We start from the raw sequence: 12758 nt of genomic DNA, 5'->3' as shown, positions 1-12758 counted from the left end.
AACTTTCGCCAATTCGACGTCTAACATCATACCGTATCCCATAGGAAGAGACGCGATTGAATTTCGATTCGTCTAAAAACGATACCTTTTGCCAGTCTTCACTTATCCAATGCTTATGAGCTTTAGCAAAAGCAAGTCGTCTTTTTCGATTCCTAGAACTCAACGATGGTTTCTTTTGCGGTTTTCGTCCTCTTAAGTTAAAGTCTTCTAATCTTCTCCTAACAGTTCTAGCGCTAATTTGCGTATCGTTTTTACAGTTTATCTCCGCAGCAATATTATTTGCAGTACGATAACGATCCTTTTCGCTCAATCGATGAATCCGGCGATCCATTGCCGCCGTTGTTTTCCGTGGTCTTCCGTTTTTCGGTTGATCGCAATACGTGCCTGCCTTTAAAAATTTATACCAAGCTTGCTTACAAGCCGTTTCTGACCTGTTCATTATATTTGCTATTTCGCTGAAGGTTTTACTTTGCTTTCGCAGCCTTACGATTTGTTCCCTTTCGGTTTCAAGTAAATTCTTTGATTTACCCATAGTCCGTTCCTACCTAAATGAATTTTAAAGCAATAAAAGCTACACTAAACGATGATTTCGACATTCCAGAATCAGAATGTTCGAAACTGTACTCATACTCACGTTTTACACAGCTCGTCTTAAACTAATGTCCACTATTTACAAGTGCTGAGCGATAACTAACTGTTGTAACTCCTACATTGTTTGTATTTAACAATTGACGGTCTGAGGTTACAAAGGTCAAACGTACAGCTATGTTATTCCAAAGAGACAAACCGAATAGAAGAACAATATGAGTATAGGATGTTTGTAATCCGGTTTACAAATCATCGTCTTAAACTTTTGTCCGCTACTGTTTATTATAACGTATATTTGTAATGGTTACACACAATTTGTATTAATTTCGCTACTCAATCGGTAACGAAGTCAGATTAATTCAATTTAAATATAAAGCAAGGATGGATCACGAACGAACATTACGTGACCATTACGATCTTGCTATATGGTTTAAAACGACAAATATATATATATGTTACGAGCATCATGCTTACCAGTGGTCCTCCTTCGTACGTTGATATTGATACGCCCCGTGCCTGAGGACTCGGTGTTGGGACCATAATACAGCCGGACATCGACACTTCTACTTTCGGTGGCTCCATCGTTCCCGTTACCTACGATCATAGTCAAAATATAAATTAAATTTTTTTCCCTTTTACGTAGGAGCACTTTATCTCTATGTTTATCTTTGAAAGAAAATAACCATTACCGGTGGTGGTTTAGGTGCTGGAGGTCTCGAGCAGCTGACGCTAGCGGGCTGCGGGTTTATCAGGTGAGATTGAGTGGGTGGGCTAGCCACCACACCTGGGACCATAGGTGGTACCACAGCCTGCAGCAAATGAGCCTTCGGATTCAAAGGATGCGGCTGCCCGTTGATGCCTTTCAATGCCGTTGATTGAGAGATAGGTTGATGAATTCTCGGTGTCGGAGTCGTCGTTACACTAGCTGGTTGGACGTTCATAGCTAATTTCTGAGGAAGATTCACTATCGTGGGTGTCTGCTGTTTTGCCGCCTGTAGGAGATGCTGCTTAGGATTCGGTGGAGCACCAGTATTATTCAATACTGGTGACATGGGTTGTCCTTGACCTTTTCCATTCGCAGCACCGATCTGCGCTACCGGCTGTTTAGCACGTGGACTTAAGCTCGGTGACGATACTCTATTGCTAGAAACTTGGAGATGCAAAGCTTGCACGGACTGCGTTGATTTTACAAGATTTGGTGGCTGCTGCACCACCGATGGCGGTTGACTAACCACGCTGGAGGCCGTCGGTTTGGTAATGACCACTTGCTGCTGCGGTTGCGCCGGTGTAGTCAGCTTGCTGGCGTTCAAGACGTGAGCCTTGAGGCTCGTAGGTTTCGACGGGGTGGAACAAGTGGATGTCGTCTGTGGAATAGTTACCACCGTCGTAGCTATAGAGGTAACAGTGGTAGAAATCGTTGCCGATGGCTGAACCATGCTGACTGCGGAGGTGACTTGGTGAACAACCGGAGATTGTGGTTTCGTGATAACGCTGGTCTGTGGTTGGATCTGTTGATTTTGTTGAAGCGGTTCCGGGGCTGGTTCCTTCTTAAGTTCTTCAGAGACGGTTAAATTCTCCGGCTGCGGCTGCTTCGATCGCAACGTCTCGGTCGTGTTGGGCGCAACGACCGCAGCGTTCACCAAACCAGCCGGAGTGTTTCTCGAATCGCACGTGGCTCTGCTCACCGCTTGCGCCTGTCCAGAAGTGGTGGAAACAGGAATGTATTGACCTTCCTCCGACTCTCTCATAGGTATCAACATTCCAGTGACTGGATCTATCAGCGTCATCGGTTCATGAGATACCGGTTTGTGCGTAGGTGACGGCGCAGCTGCAGGCTGCTGTTGACTCGTTTCTTCGGGCTTCGGCGTGGTCTCGTCCCGAAGCGAAACGACGCTCTCTTCTTTGTTCTGGGGTTCCTGCTGCGGCGCCGGAGGTGTCTCCTTTATCTTTATCAGTTCTCGATATTCGTCGTCGTCGTCGTTTTCGGAAGTTCTTCGTACCGATTTGCCGCGAACACCTCGCGGTGATTTTCTAGGTTCAGTAAGTTGTTGCGCCATGCTTTGAACGTTACGAGAAGAGTTGTTGTGTCTAGTGCTTCGTCTGGTGGCGTGAACGTTCCCTCCAATGGATCCTCCTATCACCCCCTTGTTCATCGCGGAGCCACGCACGACGTCTTCGATCACGTCGTCGATCGTGTTTCTACTTCCATCCCTCTCGGCCAGTCTTCTGGACTTTCTGGTGTTCGCTGCTGGAGGAACGAATTCCTCCGGCGGTACTTCTTTCACAGCGGCTATAGGCGTCGCTGGCTGCGCGTTCGGACCAGTCATACTCGGCACTGGTGACTTGATCGTGAGAATCAATCGCGGCCGTCCAGCATTATCTTCCTCGCTATCGTCGTGGAATTCGTAAACGTCCGCCGGCAGCTTGTTCTTCTCTACGTGATGTTTGCTTCCCCTGGAAGTCCTCGCTCCTCGTTTATGCACAACGGTGGTGGTCGTGTTTCTGCTGCTTCGTCTGGTGCTTACACCGCCGCGGCTACCGAATCCTCGTCTGCTCTTGGTTCGACCGCGTCGACTCTTTGTCGACTCGCTTTCGCACGTCTCCACTCCCTCGTCCTGTTCCTCGTTGGTCGCGACGAAGTTCTTCTTGGTTTCGGGCTCGGTTGCCTCGGCGCGGTTAAACCATTCGGACTCGTTGCTCTTTGGCTGCTGTTCCTGTGTCTCATTGGTAACGCTTTGTTCGTGCTGTGCCGTTTCCTTGTCACCATCTTCGTTACCCTCGCCATCGCACAACGCGTCTACCTTCTTTATCACGCTCTCGATGTTCACCTCCTTTGCAGACCAATAGTCGCTGTCTTCTTTACTGTCAGCCGGATCCTCCTTGGACGCATCGATCGCGAGCGGATCCGTGCACGGCTCTTTCAGTGGATCCTCCGCTGCTTCTTCTTCCATATCAACTTCATCGTTCTCCTTTGGAATTTCGTCTTCCTCCTCCTCTTCCTCTTCCTCCTCTTCCTCTTCCTCTTTAACCTCGGGATTCGCGAGTTCCGTCTTGATTTCGACTTCCATCATTTTAGGAACGAGACGATCGCCATCGTTGGATTCGGATTTTGACGCACACGACAGCTTCTCCGATTTGATCTGGTCCACTTGTTGCTCGACCTTTGGAGATTTTGCGTCAACCGAGTTGGCGCATGGTGCATTCAATGGTTGATTCAATGGTTGCTCGGACTCGGTGTTCGAGAATTCCTCTTTGATCGCGGTAGTATCCTCGTGCTTCAGGATATCGGATGGTTCCTCTTTTATAACATCAATCGGTTGAGTGGATTGTATGGGCGGAGTAAGTTGCATGGGCTGAGCTGTTTGTGCCATCTGTGCATCGGGATCGACCTGGAGCTCCTGTTCTGGTGGTAGCCGCGACTCTAGCACGCTCTCGGTGGTGTTCTGTTCAATGGGAACGGAAGACAGAACCGTGGAAGGTACCGTCGTCGTCGTTCTGGAGACGATGGCTTGCGAGACTGTAGATACCAATGGGAGGTGAGGCTTGGAGAGATGACTGGATTGCAGAACCGGAGAATGCCTTTGGCTGCTGTTTAGAGACGAAAGCGACGTTTGTGTGACGACACATTTTTCCTCAGGCATGGAAACTGTTACACTGGATGGGATCTGTTGCTGTTGTTGTTGTTGCTGTTGTTGCTGTTGCTGCTGTTGCTGTTGCGGTTGCTGTTGTTGTTGTTGATGCTGCTGCTGCTGCTGCTGTTGCTGCTGCTGCTGTTGCTGCTGCTGCTGTTGCTGCTGCTGCTGCTGCTGTTGCTGCTGCTGCTGTTGCTGCTGCTGCTGTTGCTGCTGCTGCTGTTGCTGCTGCTGCTGTTGCTGCTGCTGCTGCTGCTGCTGCTGCTGCTGCTGGCAAACTGGCATGGGTACCACCGTCTTGATCAGCGGTTGATTCGCTGACGATACAGTGGACGCTCCGATGGTGTGCACCACGGACTTGTGGACTAGGTGAGGCTGCCCGTGAGCGACTATCACGGGACTGGGTGTCGAGGAACGTGGCACGTGTGTGGTCAAAAGCTGAAGACTCGATATCTCTTGCTTCTGCCTAGGGGACAATAAATTGTTGTCCGTGGTAATGGAGCCCGGAATTTGTTTCTGACCTCTGGACGACAAAGAGCAGGTTTCCGGGATGCTGGTCGGTTTGCCGAATACCAGGCTGGACGTGCTAGCGTTGATTTCGATCTTGGCCGTTTCAGGGATATACGTGGGCGGTTGGTTCGGTGAAGGAACCTTCGGAGAAGTGGAAGCTTTGTTCGTCGGTTCTGGGATAACGGCTGGTGACAATTTCGGTTCCTCCAGACGTTGCGGAGGTTCGTTGGGATTTACCGGAAGCAACGTTTCGATCACAGATTTGCTGCTGAGAGCCGAATCCCTAGAGCTCTTGACTTGCACGCCACCCGGAGCCAAAGGTGGTACGGGCATGTAAGGACGGTGTGGAATATTCAGCGTCAACGGCGGTAATCCACCTCTAGGATGACTGGGTGCTAGAGCTCTCATGCCTGGAGCATGTTGAATAACCGGTTGCTGAGTGGCCGCTGTGGAATATATCTGTTGCGTCGGTGTGTCCGGCCTGTGAGCGGAGACGGGTACGCTGCTCACCGCGATCCTGGCTGGTGGTGGTGACGGTTTACCAACGCTCGGTACGTGAGGACTGAGGGCGGAGTTTCGAGACCATTGACCGTTAGGTGAAAGTGGCTGCAAAATTCTCGGCGACAGTTGCGAGGGAACCAAAGGTGGCATTCTGGATGGAACCAACGGTGGTGGCAACGGTGGAGTTTGGTTCGAGGAGGCCGAGGAAACCGCGGGGATGTTTTGCATTCTGGGAGAAGTTTGTCGCATGGATGGGACCATCTGTGATTGTGGTGACACGGGGAGCTTTTGGTAAAGGGACTGCACGCCGATGGATGGCGGCGTTGACGGTGGCTGTGGTACTGACGGTCTAGGACTGGTCGCGGCTATTCTAGGCGTTTCGCTGGTGATCGGCACGCTGCAAGGACCTAACACAGGTTGCTTGTACTGCGGAGGTGGCGAGATCGAAGCGCGACGCTGAGAGTTGTTCATTCTCTCGGGACTGGTTGCTATAACGTTGGTTTCCTCGACTATCTCGGCCGCTTGTACAGTCTTAACCACCTCCCGCGGCTTCTCGTTCAAATTCCAGGAGTGAGCGATCACGGATGTCGGTGGACTCGGTGGTTTCGCTGGTACGGACGATCTGCGCGCCTCGATGGTCTTTTCCGTCGCAGGTACGGAAGGCGCGACGACGGTGGTGACGGCGGCGGGGGTCTTAGTAGGTGATTTGTAATACGATGGAATGTCTGGCGTTTTCGGTGGTTGGCTCAAATCGAACGTCTCATAGTTCGGGTCTTCCTCCGTATCTGTATCTATTTGCAAGTCGTGCTCGCTCTGAGGAGTGTCTGGCTTCATATCCGTCTCTCCCTCCGCCGTAGAGGCGTTCAGACTTTCGACAGCCTGCTGCATCTCTTCGACGTCCTCTTGAGGCGCCTCGGCCGGGGCTCCGACCGCGTCTTCTGTTTCCGCATCTTCCTCTTCGCCTTCATACGAAAAGTCTTCCGTCGACACTCCGAAAGTTTCCTCCAGCAGAGCAGCTACTGCGTCTTCAGTTTCCTCCTGAGAGATCGCGACTCGTGGCTTGTCCTCGGTTTGAGTGGGCGGTGTGGTCGGTGTATTCACTTCCGACTCCTCCCTGCTTTCACGTTCTTCCGGTTCTGAAATACTTTTCACCGCGTTTTCGTGAATAGTCTCGTCGATCTCGATACCGAAACCTGGGATGAACTTGTCCTTCTTCTTCTCTGGTTTCCCGGCTGATTGAATGCCGCCGCTGGATGGAGGAGTCATCGACGATGGTACTGTTGTCGATGACACGCAGGTGTTGGACGAAACCTTGGGAATGGGACTCAATAAAGCATCTCTAGGTGTAGGCAGAGTAGGTGACATCGTCTTGGGAATCAACGGACTACTTGCTCTCGGAGGACTAGGATCCGCCCCCAGGTAGGGCAACTCGCCGGTCTTTTCGTGATGGTGATGATGGTGGTGGTGATGATGATGGTAATCCTTCCGACTCCGCTCTTCCTTTGACTTTTTTCTCTTTTTCTTCTTCTCCTTGATCTTTTCCGGAATGGTCGACGGTGTGGATGGTTCGATGCTGTCGTTGTCGTCGGTAAATCGGAATACGTCATGATCGTTACTCTCCGTGCACGCAACGGCCGATTTCGGCGAGTTCGGTAGACCCAAGAGCTTCGCCTCGATTTCTCGTCCCGCCTCGGCCAAGTCCACGCTGTTCTCGTCCTCTGTTTGATGACGACGCTTCTTCTCCGCCTTTCGCCTGACTCGTTCCACGTCCAACACCGGACTGTGGCCACCGTCGCTGTCCGAAGCGTAGGTGTTGTTGGCCAACCGGTCGAAGAGCGCATTGTTCGACGGAGCATCGTCGACGTCATCTGACAAAGGGCCAAATATATCTTCCATACGTTGCGAATCTCTAGCTTCCTGTCTGTTGAGCCTCTTTCTTCGTGCCTTCGCTTTTTCATCCGCGTTCCTGTCTCTCCTCTTATCTTTCTTGTTCCGTTGCTTCTTGTCCGATCGTATCCTCTCCTCCGTCGTTTCCAAAACCGTCGTGGTACCAGATGTGACGACGGTGGTGGATGTGTTGACGGACTCGGTCGCATGATTGGCTCGACAATCCGCCGTCGCCGCCGCGTTACTCGTCACGGTGTTCGATTTGGTCTTGTGCTCGACAGTGTCCGAGGACTCGGTCTTGCTTAGGCTGTCTTCGGTCGACATCGAATTCTTTTGCCGCTTCTGCTTCTTCTTGTGTGACTTTTTCCGCGACGAATCCCGCTCATGATTGTTAACCACGATCGCTGGTTGGTTACCACGGCTGAATGACACCGGAATCCGTTCGTCATCGTCCGAGGTGCGCGGTTCTTCTTTCACGTTCGAGTGAACGACACTGTTCACGACTACCACGTTCGTCGTCTCCACGGAGTTGTGTTTCTCTTCAGTGTCAGCGAATCCGAGATCGACGTCGCTTTCCAGGAACCTCTCTGTCTTGACGGTCTTGCGAATCTTGTTGTTGAACGACGCTGCCTCTTCTTCCTCGCTGGTGTCGGAGTGAATTCGAGATCGAGAACTCTTTCTGGACAAAGACTTGGCTCTGGCCGAGTCAGATTCCGAGGTAGCCTCGTCTTCTGTCAAAGCCTTGCTGGACACCGAGTCTCCGTCCCACGAGGTACTCTGCTTTTTCTCCTCCCGCCTCGCTCGACTCTGCTTCAGTTGTGAAAATTTGTCCTTAAGTCGTACTTGCCGTTTCTCCTCTTCGAGCTTCTGCATGTTCTTGGTCGAGCGTGCTTTCACTTTATCATACATACTGATATATGCGGGCTCGTCGTCAACGATATCGAAGATGGAGTGTTTCTTAGGTTCGTCGCTGTCCGTGTCCGTGGCGGATGGATGCCTGGCTACCTGAATATCGGTCGTCGATAGAGGACCGTCGTCCACGTCACTGTGTAAATTCAAGGAAGACTGTTGGTGATGATGGTGCTGGTGCTGGTGATGCTGATGCTGTTGTTGCATCTCTCGCGAATGATTCGAACCAATTGCGGTCTGTTCACTCGGCGAATTTGAGTCGTGGCGCTTTGAAAGATCCAGTCTCGATAGAAACTCTTTGTCCGACTCGTGGGACACTCTTGGACTCCGCTCCCTGGACTCCTTCTCGGATCGATTCCTTTTGCTTCGCTGCTTCTCTTTCCCGCCACCTTCGCGGTTGTTCTCTCGGTTCTCCCTGGTCGACTCTCTACTCATCTCGGTCGAGTGAGATTGCTCCCTGGTATCTTGAGCCTGTGTGAATACATTACCACTGCTACCTTCCTTTCCATCTCGGCTCTCCCTACTTTCGCGACTGGATCTGTGAGAATCGTTCCTATGTTTCCGATCCTCGGACCTTCTATTTTGTTTAGGCCGGTCTTTGCTGTCCCTCCTGTGCTCGGAGATCTTCATGCGTTTGGTGTCATCCTCGGTCGGGCCATCCTGCGACGAGCATCGTCGCTTGATAGACACCGGCCCGGGGGAAATTTGATTTTGAGACTGGGAAATGGACTGATGAAGATGATTCTCGGTGGGTTGTCGCCTGCTTTCCTCGCGATCCCTCTTTTCCTTGTCTTTCTCTTCTCTGTCTCTTCTTTTCTCGCGCTCGGACTTTTCCTTTTCCCGCCTTTCCTGATCCTCGCGTTCTCTCCTCTTTTCTCGATCGTGCTTATCCCGTTCGAGCCTTTCTCTCTCTTCCTTGTCGCGTTTCTCCTTCTCCGCCCGTTCTCGTTCCTCTTTCTCTTTCCGTCGTTCCCTCTCCAGCCGCTCCTTCTCCTCTCTTTCGCGCTTCCTCTCCCTCTCAAGACGTTCCTTTTCTTCCCGCCTCCTTTCTCGTTCTAATCTGTCTCGCTCTTCCTTCTCCCGCCTCTCTTGATCTTCCCTTTCCTTCCTTAACCGTTCTTTCTCTTGCTTTTCTCTCTCCAGGCGAAGTTCCCGCTCTTTCCTCTCACGATCTTCTCGCTCCCTTCTTTCTCGTTCTTCCCTCTCTCGGCGTTCCTGACGCTCCCTTTCCTCCCGCTCTCTCTTTTCGCGGTCTAATCTTTCCTTCTCCCTCCTCTCTTTCTCCTTTACCTCGTTCTCCTCCCTTTCCTTTCTTTCCCGTTCTCTCTCCTCTCTCTCCCGCCTATCCTTCTCCTGTCGTTCCTTGTCCAATCTCTCCCTTTCTCGTCTCTCCTCGTCCTTCTCTCGCCTCTCTTCCCGTTCCTTCCGCTCCTGCCTATCGCGATCATCCTTTTCTCTTCTCTCCTGCCTCTCGCGATCCTCTTTCTCTCTTCGTTCTCTCTCTTCTCTTTCCTTCCTCTCGTATCGCATCTCTTTGTTCTCCTTCAACTCTCTCTCCCTCGCGTGACCGTCGTTATCGGCAACGTCGTTCGTCATAGACGAGCTGCCACTTCCATCCTTCTCCTCCCGATCCTTGCGATTTCTCTCAACGTCCACATCCTCTTTCCGCGATTTTCTCTGACAATCTTTGCTCTTGCCGCTGTACTTGGAGTCCCTGCCGTCTTTGCTGTCCCGAAACTCTCGACTTTCTCGATTACAACCGCCAACTTCCTTCCTCAAACGAGACCGGGAAGCGTCGGTGGTCGACGACAGTGACGACGACGATGACAACGACAATGATAACGACGACGACGACGATAACGATGAAGACGAAGAAGAAACGGTGGTGACGGAGAAGGAAGAGGACGAAGTATTCGACAAGGATGTCGTGGAAGACGGTATTATCGAGGTGACGGTGGACATGGAAGTTTGATACTGACTACTCGACAGGGAGCACGTTGACGACAACGAGGAAGCCGCCGACGTGGCGTTCAACGTGGTCGCGATCGTGGCTTGCGTGATCGGGGTTGTCGTCAAGACAGACGTGGTGGCTGCCGTGGGAACCGCCATCGTCGGCATCGTCGTCGAGAAAGCGAGCGATGACGCGATGGTGACCGACGCGGATGCCGACGCGGAAGAGCCACTGGTACCGATCGATCCTCGAGCGGTAGAGGCTCCGAGAGCGTGAATACTACTTACGCTACCGTTGCTGCTATGAATACTACTCGCTAACGCTAAACCGCTACTATTGCCGCTGGTGGCTGCCGTTCCGCTACCAAGACCGATCGGTAGAGAAACCGGTGGTAATTCGGGGCTAACAGTCTTGATCGATGTGCCGGGTGTGATTGGAGTGGTCGGCGTCGGGTGCACACAGTTGTGTTGGACTACCGTCCGTGGATCCGGAGTTTTCAACGTCGACGACATGGTCGTCGTAAACGTTAAACTCGACGATAGGGACGTGGTGCCAATACCGATTTGACCGGTCATAGAGGTGCTGCTGGACAGTTGTACCGGTGGATGACTAGGAAATGGGTACTGCAAGCAAACTTTACTGGTGCAACTGCCGCTAGACGCGAGGCCGCTCACGCTACTACCGATCATCGCACCGACACCGATCACACCGGTAAACTCTCTCGGTTCGTACTTCTCGCTGAAGTTCTCCAACCGTTTCGAGTCCTCGTCGAACACGCTTCTCTTGGCAAGAACCGACTTGACGATATCGCTTGGTTGTACTTCGTGCAGATCCAAATCAAGCAACTTATGTCGAAACCTGAATCTCTCGGACGCCGTGGCGTCCAGCTTCGCCAATGCGTCGCCTCCGGCAGCGCTTAACGCCCTCGATCCTGACCACTTCTCGTACTTCTCGTCGAGAGAACGTATCCTTTCTTCGAGACTAGGTGATTGAGGTGCTGTCTCGCTGTCGGAACTCGTTGGACTTGGACTCAGGTGACGAGGCGGCGGTGAAGCCGGTGGCTGCGGTGCCGTTCGAGGACTCGGCGCCGTTGACAGATTGATACACGGTGGACTGGTCATCTTCGCGAGACTCGAGTTGTTCGACCGACTACTACCACTACTACTATTATTGCTGCTACCGGTGTTATTACTATTACCACTGTTGTTGTTATTATTGTTGCTGTTATTGTTGTTGTTGTTATTGTTGTTGTTGTTGTTGTTGTTGTTATTGTTGTTCAGCATTTGAGCCGCGAACCTCGGCAACGGTAGCGAGAGAGGACCGTCGTGACTTCTCTCGCGAAACCGTCTTGGCTCGCTAGGCACCAAGTTCTCCGGCCTTTCGTCCACTAGCGGAGTTCCTGGACGCGATCCGTCGTGGTGTTCGTGATGCCTTCGACAGAAATCGGATTGACGCGTTACTACTTAACTGTTCCACACCCATTGCCATACGCTATGCTTCTAACCAAGATGTCTATTTAAAATATCAATAAAACAACGCAGAAACCATGTTACCTGCTGGTAACGTCGCGACGACGCTTGCAAGGTCCTGGACCTCGTCCATCGCAGCTTCCTCTCCTCGTACCATGATGTACAACCACTTTGCTGTCGCTGACTCGTCGGATATCCATACCCTTCCTGCTGGAGTGCGAAGTAACGAGCAACGAGGCGATCTCGGGTTCGTCGTCCTCGCAGAGTATGGCGGTGGACGTCCCATCGATCTTCACTCGTTTCTTTGGCGCGAAGCCGACCTCGTCGCCGCTGCTGTGACATTCCTCCAGTTGTTCCAGCAGATGTACCCGTTCCTTTTGAAGATGCCTAATATCCGGAGGTGGTAGCAGCGGCGGAGGCGGCGCCGGTGGATCCACGCTGGTTACTACGCTCTGAACCGCGTGTCGACGCGAAGGAGGTGGACAATCGTCGTCGTTCAACTTCCCATCCCCGAGCACGCTGCTCTGATAGTCGTCGTGGCTGGCCCCGCTTCCCTGGCTGAACTCGTCGTAGCTGCGGAATCGACGGGGTGTTGGCTCGGTATATTCGCCGTCGTAGTAGGTGTCTTGATAGGAGCGCCTACTGCTGCGGGACATCGCGGTCGGGTGAGCCGGGCTGGCACCCGGTGTGCTTCCGCCTCCGGACGTGCGGGAGTAACTAGCCGTCCTCGACCTCGGGGGCGTTTCGTACCGGGTAAATCGGCTACTCGAGTTTGAAACCGTCACCCCGGAGTCAAAACTGCTGCGCTCCCGCCTGCAAGGAATCCTTCAAATAACGGGTGTACTATATTTCATGTTCTCTGCTGTATAACTGCGAGCTCGTCTGCCAAGTATTCTTTGCCTTTTCTGAAATGTTTAGCAGCGACCTTTGCGTTCGATAGGTTGCACGCATTCTAGAATGGAGTGAATGATTTTTGTATCGAGCAAGCTGACGCAGAAACGTCGATGTAAACGAGTCAGCTGCCTATCCCTCGAGTTATTATTTGGTTGATTACGATAGTAAACGAAATTAAAAATTTTTTATTCGTTTTCGAAATCGGACGACGAGGATAAATATTTATCAACTTAAAAATGCCCCGACTAAGTTGGTAGTGTCATCAGAAAAATACACCGACTGCGAAAGATTAATTATTGAAATTCAACACGTTGCAGCGTACAACTTTGTTTTTACGCGTCAACGATGGCCAAATGAGAAATTTTGAGGTAGGTTAGCTAATCTTCTCGAACGCGGAAAACGCGAAAATGGTAAAAC

The 12758-nt window shown here is 51.8% G+C and overlaps 1 protein-coding gene across 5 annotated transcripts in view; it reads right to left on the bottom strand.

Annotated features, from left to right (window-relative positions):
* The window catches only part of LOC100642196 (protein split ends), a 117101-nt gene that overhangs the window by 3397 nt on the left and 100946 nt on the right, over positions 1 to 12758 (bottom strand). For 4 of the 5 annotated variants that reach the window (XM_048414613.1, XM_048414610.1, XM_048414609.1 and 1 more), the window contains exons 7-9: positions 11532 to 12272; positions 1278 to 11409; positions 1063 to 1182 (exon numbers count right to left, since the gene is read on the bottom strand). In XM_048414613.1, the coding sequence (XP_048270570.1) occupies positions 1063 to 1182; positions 1278 to 11409; positions 11532 to 12272 (10993 nt within the window). The remainder of the gene's footprint in view (positions 1 to 1062; positions 1183 to 1277; positions 11410 to 11531; positions 12273 to 12758) is intronic. The other variant, XM_048414611.1, reaches the window with a different exon arrangement.

This window comes from Bombus terrestris, chromosome 3, assembly GCF_910591885.1.
Source record: "Bombus terrestris chromosome 3, iyBomTerr1.2, whole genome shotgun sequence".
In the NCBI taxonomy this organism is placed as follows: Eukaryota; Metazoa; Arthropoda; class Insecta; order Hymenoptera; family Apidae; genus Bombus; species Bombus terrestris.
Note: the sequence above shows the minus strand (reverse complement) of the source record. Positions and strands in the feature narration are given on the sequence as shown.